The sequence below is a fragment of the Embiotoca jacksoni genome, unplaced genomic scaffold (genome assembly GCF_022577435.1).
Source record: "Embiotoca jacksoni isolate LCO1_2020_lvr unplaced genomic scaffold, fEmbJac1.0.p SCAF_30, whole genome shotgun sequence".
Taxonomy (NCBI): Eukaryota; Metazoa; Chordata; class Actinopteri; family Embiotocidae; genus Embiotoca; species Embiotoca jacksoni.
In genome coordinates this window covers 4,671,512-4,690,124 of record NW_027185382.1, presented here as the reverse complement: position 1 = coordinate 4,690,124, position 18,613 = coordinate 4,671,512, and the positions used below count along the sequence as shown (strand labels likewise).

The following is an 18,613-nucleotide window of genomic DNA, read 5'->3' as shown; positions in this document are numbered from 1 at the left end:
CTGTCAACAGAACGACAGGAAATGAAGAAATCATTACTCAGCAGATCAATAGTCTGATGAAAGAACTGTATCTAATATATTATTCTCTTTTTTAACACATTTAAATGACTGTTGAAGTAAACCGCACATTATTTCAAGGGCTGAAACTTGCATTAACAGTGGGATCATGTGACATTTCTACCACTTGGCGGCAGCACAGGATTTCACTGGAGGATGAGCAGCTTTCTGCAGTCACAGAAATGGCAAGAAGTCCCAGAGCTGGGATGAGATGTTGGTTTTTACCTTTCACATGTCTGTTCGTCCCAGAGACGGCTCCACTCGCTCACCTGCACTTACAGTGTCTGATTAAACATGAGCTCAGGACTGTGTACGATGTCAGATCAGTCTGTACCACTGGGTGTATTCATGCATCAGAGGGACCAAAACTGGGTTCATATGACAGAGTCCAGAAAAGAGTCTGTATCTGCTAGTTTAAAACTCATCCGCAGCAGCAAGTCTAAAAGTTTGTACGCACCATTTCTCACATTATAAAACAAAACTATGAAATAACACGTATGGATTTGTGAATATTGCTGAATTGGTGTTGGTATACAGGCAGGAAGCCCTCAGCTAAAGGGAAGCAACAGTCCATCGTTGCTTTAAGATATGAAGGTCAGTCAGTTTGGATAATTTTCTTCTGGAATCCAGACTGGACCGATTTAAGAACTTCAGCCAAATCTATTTTCTGAGGTCGCTGGGATCCTCTAACATCTGTAAGAAACTCCTGCAGATGTTTTACCAGTCTGTGGTTGCCAGCATTGTTTCTCTACGCCGTGGTGTGCTGGGAAGGCGGCAGCGAGTCCTGGGCCTGATGTTTTTCCTCCATCTCACTGGACATGTTGTTAGTCTAGCACCTAAAGTCACTGTATTTACCTCTACTGGGCCACAGACCCATCCATCCACATAATACAACATCAATTCAAAGATAGAAACACATACATGCATTTTAAAACAAGATAATTCATCTCATATTTTACAACTCGGTTTTACTAAATATAAGATGTTTTCACTCTGTTAGATCTACAGTTTTTACAGCGTACATAAATCCATGTGTTAATTCATAGATTTGAAGTCGGTACTGTAGATTCAACATGACTGACACTTCTAAGTTTGGCTGCAACAGAAGTTGTGTCGGCTGCACCTGCACTACCTACTGCTGCATGGCTGTTATGTGGTAATCAGCTGTCACCCACCCTGAGCATGAAGAGGTGAAAACACGTGTGTGGATGTGCAGCTTTAAGAAGGAAGGGAAAGAGAAAGTCCCTGAACAACAACCTGAGTCATCAGGACCTCAGTAATTGTTCCCGCTGTCCTCCTCTCTCATTGATTTCCCTTCTAATGAGTGTGTGTGTGAGATCAATGAAACAAATTACAAACAGGACGCGCACACACACACAGCAAAACTTTCTAAGGCCACAGCTCACTCCTCTCTCTCTGTAACGAGGCCGGCCGTCTCTCGCCCACACAGCCTCTTCATCCATAAAACAGGAGTCTCCCTCGCTGGTCTACTTTAATTTATTCCATCGCCTCCTCACGGTTCCTCCGGTAACAGACGACAAGCAGCAACCAGACGTAGGGGGGTTAAAACAAGCTCGCTAACCTGCTGAGGTCCAACTTTCTGAAGAGAAAAGGACAAGAATCAACATGAAATTTGGTCTTTAACAAACAGCAAACATCTAAAATGATCCAAAACTCCTCGTAAAAAAAAAAAATGTTTCTGCTATTTGTATTTTTAACTCTCCTACTACTACACTACTTGTTATGATCATATACGGTATTTAAAAAGGTTAAGATTTAATTTAGCTGTTGCATTATCTCTGTGATAAAGAACAGTTACGAGAGCTGGAGCCACGGACAACTCACCAGCTCGCAGTTCTTTGTTCAACAGATAATAATGTTTATGTAATGAGGTACTTTCAAAAAGTGAGATTCTCTCTGATTTTTTTCAGACAGATGTGGCTTTTTAAATATTGATTCAGGTTTCTTCTTTACTGCACTTATGTCATGAACTAAAAAAACAAAAACTGGGCTCTGAGAAGCGTTTTGCATTTGAATGTTGGTCTGCTGAGTTCCCTGAAACACGCAGCACAGCGGAGCATCTTTGTTATCGGATTCATACGATTTCACAGCTGATCAATCTGAGCTTTCAGACACTGAAGTCACTCAAAGGTTTTCTGAGGCCTCGTGACAACAAACTCTGCCTGAAGGGCCGAGACTTGAGAAGCAGCAGATGAAGGAGTCGTGTTTAGCGCCTTTGTCTCTGAAGGTCTCTTCACCTTCTGCAGGCCTACGAAGTGAAACCAGCCCGGCCTGCTTCCACACGTCCTCCTGAAACTCCGGCAGATGAAACGGACCGACGCCTCGTCCCCGAGCTTTTCATCTCACCACCTGTTTTGCATTTTGAAAAGCTGCCGGCCGATTTGTCCTAAATTAACAGAGGGAAGAGAAAATCATTGTTTTCCTCTCACACCTCTCTCGATTGTCTGACAGACGGGATGATACCTGATCATCTCCTGCCGGTGATGGAGATTACAGAGGACACCCAGTAAATCAAACCGTTCACATCCGCACCTCTGAACAAGGTGTATTTTCTAAATTGAGCCTTTCGTGAAGAGAATATCAAACTTGCAGGGTGGTGTCAGGCGATGGGAACACTTTGCTCTGCCTTCGCTCCTCTGGAGAAAAACACCGGGCGAGACGACTTTGAGGATTTGGAGATGAACTGGTTTTGATCTGCCGATGACTATTTCTCTCTGTGAAGAGAACAAGAACACAGTTTCAGGTGGTTAAGGCACCTTTAAAAAATGCATTTAGAGGGTGAGATATCCTCCGTCTATAAAATCTTTGAAAGGGCAAGTAAATTAAATATTTATATTAAGTTTACTTGTATGATACCAATTCAACGAATCATTCATTGAACCTACAGAGAATTATCAGCTGTATCTGCAGCTCCTCCATTTTTTCTGAGTCTCAGTTCGTTGTTTAGCCGTCCGGCCACAACTTTTTTCACTTTCTTTCTGCACCTGCGGGAAATTTTCAGAGAAAAATCTGTAGAAAGCCTCCAAACACAAACCGCTCAGCAGCAAACAGACACAGATAGAAACTAGCTGGTGAACACAGGGGAGCGTTTAGCAGCTAAAGAGCCAAATAGTTCACTTCGAGGCGGGTGGAGATCAAAAACAGTAAACAGACTTAGATTTATCAGGAAGACACAAAAACTACTCCACATATGTAAATCAAGTTATTGGAGCCTCAAATTAAACAAACAACAGATAATATTTGTAATCCTTCCCTGTTTCATCTGAATAAAGAAAAGCATGTGAATGAATAGTGTGCTTTTCTTTCCTAAACTAGCACCTGAACGCTAACCAGCTAGCAGCACTGTCAGAATAAAAAACTCACAAACACACAGAAGAATTACAACATCTTACAAACATCCAGGAATCCTGTGCAGCTTTTTAAAACCTCAGTTCAAAGAACATCTTTATCACCTAAATTACTAGTTTTGGATTATGATCTTTGAAAAGATGGTGCATGCACACACACACACACACACACACACACACACACACACACACACACACACACACACACACACACACACACACACACACAGCCTTGGTCTGAGTTTTGAGTTGTATCCAGGAGACGAGTAGGAATGTGGAGGGTGAGTCATCGAGAGGCAACGGACGACCCTGTCAAGGTGGCCTGTCCTCTGAGGGGGAATAATTATCTGCCTTAATTAAGTACATTAAACAGTGGTGTGTGTGTGTGTGTGTGTGTGTGTGTGTGTGTGTGTGTGTGTGTGTGTGTGTGTGTGTGTGTGTTGTGAAAGGATTATGTTTGGCTGGGATAAGAGAGCATACGAGGATGAAACTGTGTGCATTCATGTGTGGTGTTTATGCTTGCGTTAGTACATGAGATTGTGCGTTCATGTGTGATAGCTGAGTGTGTTTTTCGTGTGTGTGTGCGTGTGTGTGTGTGTATGTGTGTGTGTTTGCATGAAGGAATCTGCTGTATTGTCCGTGTGGAGTTCATGATGGTGTCACACGCCACTCATAATACACACGTGTGTTGTGTTGAATGCTGGAATCAGGAAATAATGAAAACTGGTTGATATTAATACTAAAATATGAATATGTTAAGAATATCTTTTTAAGAGTGTTTTTAAGCTCAAATAATGGATATTTCAGGCACTTTCATTACATGTTATTTTCAAGTTTGTCTTTTATTGATTTTTTCTGAACAGATTTCAGATCTGCGGCCCGTCACAGGCGACGCAGCGTCGCTCACAAACGTGGTAATACTCAGTCTGCGTTCGGTACAAATATATAAATGTCTCTCATATTTCCTGTTCAGATAATGTTCATAACACTGCAGCAGTCACAAAAACACATTTTAGAGAAACAAAAGACCGAAAATGAAAACAGAAACAAATGATAGCGGCATCGATCAGAATGAGAGCTGATCGATCACAAAAACAACCAAAAAAGGCTTCATAAATACAATTTAAACAAAAAACTACATTAATGTAGTTTTTACTGTTCATTCTTTTTTGTGTAATTTTTGATAAATCAAAACACAAGTGTGTGTACAGTGTGTTCTTTAGAAAGCCATGCTTGCTGGCTAACACAGCGAGCCTTAGTTTTTCATTTCGTTGTGTGACGATCGTGCTTATTTGTTTTTAACAGGATAACGTAGGAAGGTGGAAATGTTTCAGCTCCAGGTTTCTCGCTTGACATTACGGTGCACTGTCAGCACTCTTTTTTTTTTTTTTTAATCATTTTAATTATTCTGAAGTACATTTTAGAAATGTCTTCGTGTCATAATTCATCTGGAAAACACGAACACTTGCAAGTGTGCAAGCTGATTAACTCGCTAAAGGTGTAGTGGAGTATGTAGCGTTAGCGTGTGCAAGAACTACATTTTGATGTTCAACTTAAACATACTTTTTTAGTTTTTAGCTGGACTTAATATCAACAATATTAATATTAATTTTGATATTTCCTTTCAAACTCTTTACTTTAATGACACAAATTGTTTTTGAAAAAAGGAAATCCAAACTAAGAAAACAAAACAACACTGCTGATAATACGTTAGCTGCAAGTATAAGAAATATAAGTACATCTTGCATGAACAGATATACTGTACCTTTATGGACACACCTGTGACTTCAGCATTGGGCTTTCAGTTTTTGGCAAAGCTAATCGCAAACAAATTCTCTTGATGTATGAATCTAAGAATAATTTCTGACAGATTTTTTTCAAATATCCGCCCTTCTTTCTTTTATAAAAAATGCTAATGGGTGACTAAAAACTGTCCGTCAGAAATGGGAGGAAAAGTTGTTCATGTATAAAGTTTGGCTTGCAAACAACAGTCGAGAGCGTGAGAACAGTCACTTCTGTACGAGGGTCAAATCAAATTTGAAAGCTGTGCAAATGTCACAGTGATGTACTGCAGTGGTTGAGGTCTCTGATGTTGTCCTGAGGGTGAAGGAAGGAAATACACAGTGATGGAAACAACAACTGCAGAAATCTGAACATGTAATTCACTGAACCCACAAATGGAAGGAAGGTGGTGATATAAAAATATGAAACAGAGAAAGTCAAAGGACAGACAGAGGGTGAGGTAGAAAAGAGATGAAGAAGAAAGCAGGAGAAACATGAGAGGTAGAGAAAGCACAACGAAGAAGGACGACGTGAAGGGTAACAAAGAAAAAGAGGCAGATCCTCCGGTTTCACATCGACTTATCCAGTGCTAGAAATGGTTTCTACCTGTGGTGTCTAATGAGAACCAGTCATTGCTGCCATGATGTCGATCCACGACTCCAAACTAGAGACCAGGACGCACAGGTCGGACCTGAAGGACAAAGGCAGAGGGAAAGCCTCAAGGTTCATCAGACTGCCTAAAAACTGCTCGGTTCAACGTCCAATCCCAAACACGGTGTCCTTAGTAACATCCCTTCGACACCTCCCGTCCACTAAAGTCAAACCAAACTCCACAACGGATCTCAGATCTGAGCTCCGGAAACTTCCAACGCAACTTGTAAAAATGATCCCCAGGTTGAAAAAAATAAAGAAACGTTCAAACAGCAAAATCTCCGTATCCGGTGGGACAGAAGGCGGCGCTGCGCAGGGTGTCGAGGCAGTTCACCAGGATCAGCGTGCCGGTCAGGTGCTTCCACCTCTTGGTGATGGGGTTCCTCATCTTGTCCAGACCCAGGTGGAGCTCCTGGATCACGTCTCGGTAGCTGTCCCCGACGTGGGCGGCCCACGTCAGCAGGAAGTCGTAGGCTGGTTTCCACATGGACTGAAGACACAGAAAGCAACAGATTAGAGGAGCTTGAGCTTTCTTTTATGGAAGAGGTTCCCTGTTAGAGGTGAGACTAATGGAGGCAGGTGGAAGTGACAGGTGCATCAATACAGCGCTTCAATTTACACCAAATATCAGTCACAACTCAGTGAAATCTGACCACACAGACGTGATACTCATATTTAAATAAGAGTCCAAATGAATTATGAGAACTGTAGTTCCTTAATTATTCCTTAAACAGATATCAAGAAATAACGGTTTGTCACCTCGTTGTCCAGCAGGCCGTTCTTGTCGCGGTGCGGCGCCTCATAAGCCTCCATCTGCTGCCTGGACACTCGGGCCAGTTTCTCGGCCAGCTCCCTCCAGCGGGACGCCACCTCCACCGCCGTGGTCAGTAAGACGAAATCCAGGACCAACCTGGCGACCAGACCCTGGCAGTCCATCTTCAGCAACGCCTTGATGGGTTGAAGAGTCAGCAGGGAAATGGGGTTTGAATTAATCAAAGGAGAATGACTCTTTTTCAATATCTCAACTACTGGGAGATTTGGAGATTTGGAAGCTGTACAGCAAAAAACAAAAGCTGAAAAAAGTGTTCGGGAGGAAAAAAAAAACCTGGTTTTGTGTATGAGTATAATCCTATAAGTAGTGCTGCCCCTCAAGCTGCTGCTGTAAACACGTTCCTACTCAGCTAACCCGGTTAAATGAGGGTTAAAAAGTACTGCGCTTTAACAAAAAGCAGCTGACTGGAAAATGCACCCCAGGCAAGAATTTATTTTTCTTGAAAAGTGGCACGACGACCACTGACATGTTTTTCTATTTCCTGACCAAAATACGCCGTGTGTGTCTATCTAGAGATATGAGCATCAAAGTGAGTCCCTGTCCTGCGGTGATACCTTTCAGCTTCTTTGCAGGGAAGGTTTTTCTTTGTTGCCAGGCACAGAAAGCAAGAAAGGCAGACACATATGTTTCCTTCCCTCTATGACATAAAAATAATCCTCCACCAGCGGATTAACACCAGTTTTTAGAAATTTTCACGCAAAGATTTTTCAAACCAAAATCGAAATTATGTAGAAAAAAGTCGAAACACAGCCAAGCCTCACAGATGAGCTACGATAAATGGCTCTGCACGGGTCAAGATGATGTATTTTAACACGTGCACACAACATGTCCTTTAAAATGAATATTGAGTTCTCAGGATTCACTTGATTTGTTTATATTTTGACTTTAAATGCAGATAATTAAAGTTTTTCAGGATTGTACTTGTTATTCAGGCAATCAGTTGCAGGTTTCACAGTTTGATAGCGAAACAATTTGTGTCATAAAATCAAGCAGCACTGAGATCTTCAGGGATTATTGAGCGTCGCCGCTGAGGCCACACGATAGATGAATAATCCAATCATGGCTGAAGATGTAAGTGACAACAGAGAGTCGCTGCTCCTCTGTTCCTGTCGCAGCTCCCGTCAGCCTCCGCGCAGCGAACACTCGCTTTATTAACGGCTTCATCGGGTCACATCAGCGAGCGACGTTGTGTTCAGCGCCGCGTGAAACCTTTAGTCATCGAGGATTTCGGATGAGATGCAACGTTCACGTGGAGAAAACAGCAGCGTGCTGAATATGTCCTGATGTGATTCACGTGCTCGCGGCGGCAGGAATATAGTAACATGGAGGACATGTACGAGGATTCACAAAGCTGCAGACACGTGCGGAGATTTACATGATAAGAAATGTTGTGCCGTTTGAAGGGAGCAGATTAAATCTTTAATAATCTTTCAAACTAATTTCAGACGTGGTCAGAAGTGTTGGTGCTCTCACACCGCCGTGCTTCCTGGAAAGTGTTAAATTAAAAGGTGTTTCATCACACAGACCTGCCGCCTTTGGTCTGCGGCACAATTCTTACTCAAGATCCTCTGATACGGTCCAAACCAGACTTTGGGGTGACTTTTTACAGCAAAGTTTAATTAACCTGTGCAGCCTGTTATTCTTCAAAAACATGACTTTTCTGGAGGGAATCAATCACATGAAATACCACTGGATCTGTAAAACACTCAACGCAAAGTGTCTCACTGCCTCCTGGAGGCTGCTGTTGTTTCTGTGTATCACAAGAATAGTTTTAAGCATAAACACGTGGAGTAATTTCAGCATTTTCCGCAGCTGTAGGAGACGAGCTGCGGCCTCGAGATGCCAGGCAGGCAAATTAAATGATGTCTTACTGGTTTTTAATTAAATCCACGAGCGTGTCGACAGCGCGCGATTCGGGCCGAGCGCGTCTGGAGCCGCTGATAAACAACCGCCGGGTGAGTTTTATCGGGATCGTGTTGCAGCGCGGAGCGACAACCGTTAGATGAGGAGCTGCAGGAGCTTCACCGCAGTTCAGATGAAAGCCAGTCGACATGTGAAGGGAAGTGGTGTCCATTGATAACCACCGACCTCATCACCGCTGCTCTATTGATTCATTACTGACATCGTATGATACAAGGCTGCAAAGAGGCTTTACATGTCGCTGCACAGTCAATATAAATGAAGATGTAACTTCTGTTTGAGTGGAGGGAGTCCAAAGTAACACTGATTTGGGTCAAGATTCCCCTAATTGACTGATTGTATAATGAAGAATTATTGCTGTGAAGAGCTGACAAAAATGTTAATAGAATTCCTGATAACCGCCTGCTGACTATATTATACAATCTCCCTACTTGTTTTTTTTTAAGAGGAATTAAAAGCACTCGGCAGAATCCCTGTTTTTTGACGCATGTTGAAATAAGTCATAAAACAGCTTATAACCTTATAATCCCCAGGCCATGTCATTTCCAGTAATTACAACCATCTATTTTTACACTCCCTTTATCTCCTCTGTCTTTTTCTATTATAGATTACAGGCCTGCAATGGAGTTAATTAACCTGAATAACCTACAATGAGCAGGTCAGTCTTTTTCATACCAAACTGAGATAATATAATATTTCCTCTCCACCACCGGCCCGACGAGCACTTTGGCCTCCGACTGCTGATTCAGGCTTCACACAGGTTTCGCTCTAAATATAGACGCGGTCGGCCGAGCTGTCCTAACACATGATGTGTTCAAATGCAAATCAGGAGCTCCTGTCCGTGCAGGAGAGGTGTGATGTTTTAAGGCGGAAAGGATTGAAGCAGGAAGCATGACAGGAAACGGGAAAGAGTCGGAGCTTCAAAATAAAGGGCAGGAGGTCAGAGAGGCCGAACGGGCAACGCAACTGGACACAACAATAAATCTGGGTTTTGGTTGTCTGGGAAAAGAGAAGTGTCATCTCGCTCTGAGACATGAAGCGGCCCTCAACTGCACCAGATGGAGGTCAAAGGTCAGCGTCTTGCTCAAGGACACTGTGTCAGCTGTTGTTTCAACTCCAGCTGGAGTCTTTTACATTTCAGGCCCCTCAGTTTAAACTAGATCAGTTTAAAGCTTCTCTGTTTGACTAAACTCTATTATATAATGCTGCTAATTGAACTTTATCTGATATTTAGCCTCATTTCATAAAAAGAGGGCTGCAGAGTTTTAAAACCTGTAAAACCTCTTAGAGTCATGTGACACTGCTAACATGAATAAAAATAATAATAATCTGCCCCACCACAGCACATTTCTTTATCCGTCTCCCGTTTCCAGACGGATTTCAGTCGTTGTTTCCGGCTTATTAACCAACAACCTGATTGTGATCTAGAAATAGAAAAACGCCGTGCGGGTGAGCCGAATGAAATAGCGGCGACGTGCAGGAAGCACTCGGAGCAGACGGACAGACGGAGCTGACAGCTGACCGGACGGCTGTCAGCTAAATGAGCTTCACTTACAGAAGCTCCAACAGCAGAGAAGCAGGGGAGGAGGAGGGACGTGGGGGAGGGAGGGGGGTGATACTGACAGGTAGATAAGAAGTGAGTACGAGGCGGGCAGGGAATACAAATACAGGACGAGCTAAACTATCTCTATATCCAAACTATATCTTCAAAATCATCTGGTGTCTTCAAAGGGAAGTTGAAGATGCCTCATGTGGACACACCAGCTGCTCTTTACATGTTCCATCCAATAAACTGGGAATGTTTACGAACATTTTAAAGAAAAATTCAGAATCTGACTCTGTTGTTTTATTAACATGGCTGAAAAACAAATAGTAAAATACATAGAAATCCTCTCTGGAGACGGTTCCTTTAAACCTCCCCATCTGCCTTTCAATCGTTCAGCTTGTTGGTTTTTTTTGCTTTCTGCAGAAAATCAGCCTCATCTGCTGTCTAATCTAATCTTCCAGGTTCTTCTTCTTTATTTATGTCTTAAATGTGTTCATGAGTTTAGCTCCTATAAAAGGATATGTTGAAATGTCCCCAGCTGTTTACGTGGATGAAGGTCACTGCAGCTCCCTCACTGGCTGCTGCTGCTGAGAAAAAAACCTTTGGATCAATCACTTTCTTTGTGGAGCCGGTTTCTGGGTTGATTTTCCACTGACAATGTGCTGTGTTTTTTTCCTACAACTATCTAAGCTGCAGCGGATCTCACATTTCAAGTTTTTATCCCGATAAAGCTGCAGCAGCCGCGTCTGGATAATCAGGCTGGCTGTAAAATATTCATTACGTTATTTACATGCTGATCTTTATTGGCTGTCACAGGGGGGGCTGTACGTTTATGAAGAAGTCACATTTTCTAAGCTGCGGTTCTGTTAGTGTTCATTTTTTGGACTGAAGGCTTTGCTCTCAGACGGGCGGATTGATTACGTCCCCTGCAGGAGTGATTCTCCTGCCTCTGTGCGGATCTATTATTAAACGACGATCTCCTCCGCTGACAAGCACAAGGGACGGCTTTCTCATTTTGTCCTCCGCCTTTGTAACTCGATCCGCGGTGTTAAAAGATCTGCTGGGGCGGTGTCGGGTGCCCCTGGGCCTCCAACTCCGTCCTGATCAATGCATGCTCACGTTTCACATGGGAACACCTGTCGGCTCGCAAGGAGGAGGAGGGGGAGGAGGAGGAGGAGGAGGAGGAGGAGGAGGAGGAAGGGGTGAAGATCCTGAACCACCAGTGCTTGTTCTGCTGGAGCACTTTCACTTGAAATATTTCACGCCATCCAGAGAGCGACTTACAGATGAAACATCTCCATAACTTCAGATTCTAGTTAAAGTTGAAGTCATATTTACATGTTTTAGTACAATTTAAAGTCTTTATTTCAGTGTGTACAAGAGGGTGAAGTCACTGTTGTCCTGTGTGGTCCGAGACAAACCCGTCCACGACCTCCTCCTCCGTCCACTGAAACCACGTCTTACATCAAACCGATTATCTCAACACACGTGTGGTCACGCAGGAGACGAAACACGGCGAGATTAGCGGCGCTTTTGTTTGTGCCGCTATTGTTCGATTAAAATCAATCGACACGACAAGATACAGATACGTTCGGGGCGATTATACAAGCAGATCAGCTTCGAGTAATGCAAAGCAGGAACGGGATAAAAAGCTGCAGCGAGCTGTTTAGATGAACTGCAGCAGCAGGCGGCTCGTACTGCAGCTGAAGGTAAAAAATTAAAAAAAGAGGAAAATCCAGCTGTGCCAGCACGCCCTCAAACTGCTTCCATCTTTGGTGCAAATACCCCCATTAAGGAGAAATACTACCCGGTTTGACATCATACGCTGGACACATCATATGTCAGACAAGCTTTAGTCGCTGAGGTACCAAGCCAGGAAACTAATATAGTGAAACAGCTGCTATCCACAAAAAGAAACTGTATCAGTGAGCTTTTTGAATGCATAGGTTTTATGGATAAAGTGATGAACTGCACAGTGGTTGAAAGGTTCCTCCTAAATGTGTGTAAACCTCTGCTTTCTTTCTCAGGCCTCCTGTAACGACTGCCTCTGTGAAGCAGTAATAAAAATGCTGCTATGTGCTTCGAAAAAAGAAAAGAGGCAAAACAATGAGGTGCTTTGGAGTCAGATTGTCAGGAACGTTGAATATTCCCACTGCAGCTAAAAAAAAAACTCCGTATGATTAAAAGCAAACGCTGAAGCCAAATTTATGGCACTTTAATTAGGTTAGCAGATGGCCTGCCTGTCGAGACTTCACAAATAAACCTATGAACTCCGTCTTTAGCACATTATATTGTGTTTGCTTATTCCATACGCAACCTAAAAAATAAAAAAAACTATTTGTTTTGTGCTGTAATTAGCCGGGCTTGCCCTTTATGCTAAGCTAAGCTGATCGCCTCCGTGCTTCAGAGTGGGATCGTTCTTCCCAGCAGGTTGAGGAACATGGACCTCGTTCTCGTTCAGCGTCCTCCTCTCACTGCAGTACGTAGGTGTGTCTGAGCTCCTTCTTTTCCACCTGTATCAGCTCTCACATGCCTCCCAACCTTTACTCCTGCTTCTCTGCTTCCTCCTCACTCATTACAAGAAGCCACAGGGCAAACAATGAAGCTCCGATATCTCACTGACCCCGTGGACTCACCTTCAATCACCAGCCTTCGACCCTCGACTCATCCTCCTTTCCTGACACATCTTTTCACCGAGCTAATTAACATATAGAAGTGGTCTTTTAGTGAAGTGAGCCACCTGAATTTTGAGTAATTTAACCCCAGTGTTTCCCCTCGATACCTCATGTAGACACAGATGAATGTGGATTTGGTGCTTTTGTCTAGTTCGGGCGCAGCAAAAGCCAGATTACTGAGAGAAAACAACGAACGCCTTGTTTGCTAATCGAGGATTTTGAAGCCAAAGGTTCTCACTGCAGGAATGTTTTAGTCAGTGAGAATTATATAAGAAGGGCTATTTTTTCCTTTGAAGGGAAGGTCTGGTAATCCAAGCTTGTGTGAGTCACTGGACCGGCAGCTGGATGATGACCAATCACTGAACGTTACAGGGGGCTGTTCGCAGCAGGGGGCCAGGTTCAGATGTCTTTGGACAAAAAGATCCAGTGAAAATCTGTTTTAAAAAACTGGCCTGGCCGACTGCTACTACCAAACAACACCCAAAAACCCCGGAGGTCTGATCTCTTATCAGAAAATACAAACACTAAGAACAGGACAGGTTGAAGGACTCGCAGACACGTGAAGTCATGAAATCATATTTTTGCAGTGGGTCAGAGTTTTTTTGCGGCAGCCTTCAGGCAGAAAAGCACACAGCGTGCTTTTCCAACACCTGCACGTGTTGTAACAAGGTCTTTCTATCAAGGTCAGTGGGTCAAACCTCTCCATCGCCTTGGTGAACGTGTTTCAGACTTCATAAGGAAGCTGCTGGACTTCAGTGAAGGACACGTGAGTTTGTTCTTGTTTCATATTCGAGGAAACATAAAAATCAAATGGAGCCCAGTGGAGTCAAGGATGAAGCCTGGTGCAGAGATAAGAAAGCCGAGGAGCTGAAGGTAGCCGCCAGATTAAAAGCCGTCCTCCTTTCTTCAGACTCAGAACATGGAGCCAGACGGGGAGAGCTGGCTGCAGGTGAGTCGCTCTGGAAAACTCGGAGGTGAAATGCATCAAGAGAAAATGAGTTACACCCTCTTTTACCTGAAAAGACCCCATTTAGAAACGCATGTTACCTCTGATGGCAAAAACCGGCGGCCGCATTGAGCTGCAACAACAGTGCACGCATGCTTCATCGACTCTGCCCGGATAAACAGCAGTCGGAAAACGTGCTTTGCTTAAAGTACTTTCTGAATGATGGTGTCTGGCGAGGGGAATGCCTCGGGACTGTTTTGCTTCCTGCAGGGTGCCGGCGCTGTCAGAAAAACACATCGAGGTTTGCGTGTGTTTGCTTGACAGACTTGTTTTCACCCAAACTGCAGATGTTGCGGTTTATTTCTGTGCTTTTCCCCTTTACAGGATTTTCTCCTCCAACTCCTGCTTCATTTTTCATGTGATGCCTGTTTCCACTGTGAGCCACCTCGGGCGGTAAGACAAGTTGTTTACTACTCATGTGACTGAGCAGAAGGACTCAAATCCTTCCAGTTCACACACATAGACTGCGTCCCCCAGACTGCAGTGAAAAAAAAATCTGTTGAGGGCTGTTTCCGCAAAGAAGTGATAATCAATCAAACAGCGAGAGCCTCTGATTGTTTAGGAAATTAATTTTTTCTTTCTTCCGCCACAAAGCTAAACTAATGATGCAGCAAACGGCTCCATCAGTCGTCTCTGACTCTCTAATGTGCATCATGCCAGAATAAAAGCTGCTGCCTTCTTTTATGTTTATGCAGGACTTTTTTTTTGGTCAAATTTTAGGGCAGTAAAAGCATTTGCTGACCATGAATGTATTTTTCAACCGCCTGCAGGATTTAGGGGAATGGCACCAATTTTGTGCCTTGCTGTTATTTCTCTGATCGAGGACAATTTACTGACTGAACTTGTATTCCTCCCAAAGAATGCAGCAAAATGTTGATCTTTTCCCGGCTTCTCAAACGTGAAGATTTGCTGCTTCTCTCTGTGTCAGGTCATTTCAATCATGAGTGAATAATCCTGTATGATAAGAAGAAGGGGAGGCACACAACTTTAAGTGCCTTGCACTTGAGGGCACCTTAATACAGCTGTGAGAAGCCTAACACAATACTTACTTATTCAAAGGTGCAACGTAGTGGAAATGGATCTTAAAAACACTATAAAATCACTATAAAATCCCCATAAACACATTTTCCCGCCTCTAGATTGTCTGTAAATTTGCACGCAGATAAACCTTTCATGATGTCTTTGACACTTAGAAATAACAGATACTAAAATGTCGTCTTACCATCATGAGTTCCCGTTGGAAGGACTTCCTCTCCCTGTTCTCCATGTTGGTACACTCCTCTTTGAGTTTCTCCAGAACCGACGCCACCTTCTCCGGTTCATTGTCCAGCTCGGTGCGACAGAAATAATTCAGCGGCAGATTCCCGTACCCCAGGGCGTCTGCAAACGCCCTCCAGTTACCCACATTCTCCATCAACACCGTCCTCACGCTCGCATAGATGTACGTAAGAAACTTGCAAGGCTTCAGGATCTGCTCCAGCAGCATGGTGGTCGTTAGGTCCGGCCCACACCAGTAAATGGGCTTGACCTTACCCAGAACCAAAACGTTCTTGGCGTGGACGAGCCCCATCTTTCCCTGATAGTATCCAATGTACCACTCTTTGGTCCGCAGCTGCCCTCGTAGTTTGATCTTCTCCTCGCTAAGCAAAGCAATGACATCCCCCTTCTTGTACTCCAACAGATAGGTACTCTTGTGCTGCCTGATCACCGTTTTAATCAACTTGCCAAACTTTAGGTTCATAATGCACCTGTCCTGAAACTTTGGGTGTTTGGAGGTGACAGCCAGCGGCGAGAGAACGATCTTATCCACCTCTTTCTTCTTCAGAAACCTCCTCTGGCCTGTAATCCTCACTCCGGTCTTCGGCGGCGGCGGCGGCGTTTGGACGCAGAACTGAGTGAGGATGCAGTCGAGGGCGTCCTTGACCTGGACCCTGAGAGTGAAGTCTGAGATGCTGCTGGGGTTGTGTGACGTTATCATGTACAGGAGCCGGCTGACCTTCCCCAGTTTGACCTGAAACCCGCGAACCGTCCCGGCGCCCTCGCTCGCCTTCACCTGGTAGTTGGACATGTTGGAGTACAATCCCACCTGGAGGTCCTGAGGGAATCCCAACACAAACTGGTGCTTCCCCCACAGCTGGAGGGCCACCGGCGGGGTCGTGGCGGCCTGCCGGCCCACCTCGTTTACCAGCAAGGTTTTGGGCGCGCAGTCGTGCCCAAACACGGCCACGACAGTCTTGAAAGAAGGGTGGATGTGTTTAGGTCCGTACACACCCAGAGTTATTTTCCTCTGCACGTGGTCCCACACCGTCGTATTGCGGGTGATGTAATGCGACTGAACCACAACCGCTACGTACACGCAAGGCTCGAGACTGTCCAGCTGCACCTGCACTGTGTCCTTGTAGATGTAGGCGTTAGGGATCGGTGTGTAAGGCCCTTCTTTGCAGTCACTTCGAACACAAAGCACTTCAGCAGCGTGACAACTCTCTTTCTTCACGGCTACCGATACCTTCATCTCCAGCGTGATGAAGGACTTGGTCTCCATGTTGCTGAGCTTGATCTCCACCACCGGGCTCACGGTGGAGCAGTGGTCACTATTGAGCTCCAGAGGAGGGTCCAGTAAGGCTTTCATGGAGATCTGCTGGTGGTCTCCTTGGCTGACGTGGCCCTCGGGGATGTGCACGTTGATGTGGGTGTCTGGAAGCTGAACAACGCCTCCATTACTGTCCAACCTGCACACTATATTGGTCTCCACCGGTTGCGTCTGGCCCCACCCGGGACTCTGACCCAGGGAGTCCAGGTCATGGCAAGACCTGGCTAACTTTCTGTGGTTGAGCCAAGCAGTCCTGAAGTCCTCCCTGCTCTGAAACTGCTCCGGTGAGGGAGCCTTAAGGCCCGTGAAGAATCCAGAAGAAGGTAAGGTTGGGTTGGACTGCGCCTGCAGGACGGACAGTTCTGACAGACTGTGGGAACGTTTACTCCTGAAAAATGGATTATCCCTGTGTGTGTTAGGTGCAACCTCCTGGTTGGGGTTGGTGGGGTTGGTATTGTTAATATGGCAGCTGCTGAACCCATTGGACATGATCGCACTGGTGTTAAAGTTAGAGCAAGACGACGGAGATGCCAGAGCGTCAAAAAGAATAAGATCCGTTGAGTTCCTCACACCTCCATCTTTACAGTTTTTATCTAGCGGGCAGTTAAAGGGGTTCAAAGAGAAGGAACTGTTGTTGTAAATCGAGGAGGGCGTCAGGCTCATCCCCGTCCACTCCCCGAGACCCCCGAACTCCTTTGAGCCATCGTCACATCCCTCCCCAAGACTGTCGATCATCCCGCTGTCGCTGAGCGAAGAGTTCCTGAAGTTGATCGGTTGAACGTAAGCGGCCGGGATGTATCCCATTTCTGTGTTGTTGTGAGCGTACCACCACTCTCCGCCTGACGTGTCCAGCACATAGAGGCGATCGCCTTTGCAGAATTTCAGCGTGGTAAAGCTGCTCGGGCAATAATCCTTTATGGCGACCACTTCCTGTGCAGCTCCATAGGAGGCTGAGGTGTCCAGCCTTAAGGCACTCGGGGAAGGCACTGAAAAGGAAAGAGATCACAGTCGTGTTTGTAAAGTGTTTTGCAGCTGGTTTGATGCTACTTTGGAAAAGTGCACTCAATTACTTATTGGCTGATTTTGTCTCATAACCAGACACAGATAAAATGGACCAGTTGAACTAATGAGGTGAAGGTACTGGAGAGCTTTGAGTCCAAATGGGTTAATGGTTCAGTTCACCGTCGGAAATTTTATTTCTAATCATCTGACTCCAACTAGAATTTTTTCAGGTATTTTATGAGCAGATGAACTGCATAATTTACTGCATAATCTGCTATTTTTAGTTCACTTCATTAGCGTATATGGAGCATGTAAACAAAGCTGTAATGGAGTGAAAGAGCCACAGAAATTTTTAACTGCATAATTTAATTGTAAAAAGATGAAGAGCACAAAATTAAAACAACAAAATTATTTAAATTCTAGAGACAGATTGAATTATTTAAATTAATCAGTCTTGTACCTTGCAGAACATCCTTTTCTCCAGGTTGTAACTGAATTAAAAAGGTGTGGGAGCGGTGACACACTGACCTTTGACATCGTTGAGACTGGCCCCGCCAACCCCTTCACTGAAGTCGATGAGCGTCCCCTCAGACTTACAGCGAGGGAGGATGTTGTTGTTGTTCGTCACTCTGATGATTCGATGGGCAGCCATAGCCGGTGCTTACAAAAAAACCAAAAAACAAAACGCTTGCTCATTGGCGGCTTCTCATCTGGAAGAGAAACAAACAAACAAAGGATTTGAGGATGGGAGCGCCTGGCCGGTTTTAAACATCTGCATTCAAGCAGATCTGGAGCGACTTACAGAAGCAGTGTTAATTTTCCAGATCAGCAACACAGTCAAAGGTCAAAGCTGCAGCAGCAGAAAATAAGGTCGGGGAAGAAATGAGCTCCTGGCTGAACGGAGAGAGTTTGTCTGAATCAATGCAAGGAGCACGAATGTTGAAGTCGGGGAGATGCGATTGAGGAGCGGAACAATCGAAAAGCAATTAAGAAATCAAACCTAAAGAGATTTAAGTTCTGGGAGACGGTGACAGTGAGAATGGTCAGAAATATAACGTAAAGCACAACAACAGAAAGTTCACTTTTATATCTTTGATCAATTGTATCTCCTTATCTTCCAAATCCTCCAAACTTCCTTCTCTACCCACCAGGAAAACCTATAAAACAGAAGTCAAAAGCCGGTC

At 44.5% G+C, this 18,613-nt stretch overlaps 1 protein-coding gene across 1 annotated transcript in view; it reads right to left on the bottom strand.

Moving 5' to 3' along the window:
- Positions 1-4,258: 4,258 nt before the first annotated feature.
- LOC138206911 (SH3 domain-binding protein 4-A-like) overlaps positions 4,259-18,613 on the bottom strand; it is a 34,308-nt gene continuing 19,953 nt past the window's right edge. The window contains exons 9-12 of the mRNA XM_069163766.1: positions 17,958-18,139; positions 15,060-17,413; positions 6,618-6,806; positions 4,259-6,348 (exon numbers count right to left, since the gene is read on the bottom strand). Coding sequence (XP_069019867.1) covers positions 6,124-6,348; positions 6,618-6,806; positions 15,060-17,413; positions 17,958-18,081 — 2,892 coding nt within the window. The 5' untranslated portion in view covers positions 18,082-18,139 and the 3' untranslated portion in view covers positions 4,259-6,123. The remainder of the gene's footprint in view (positions 6,349-6,617; positions 6,807-15,059; positions 17,414-17,957; positions 18,140-18,613) is intronic.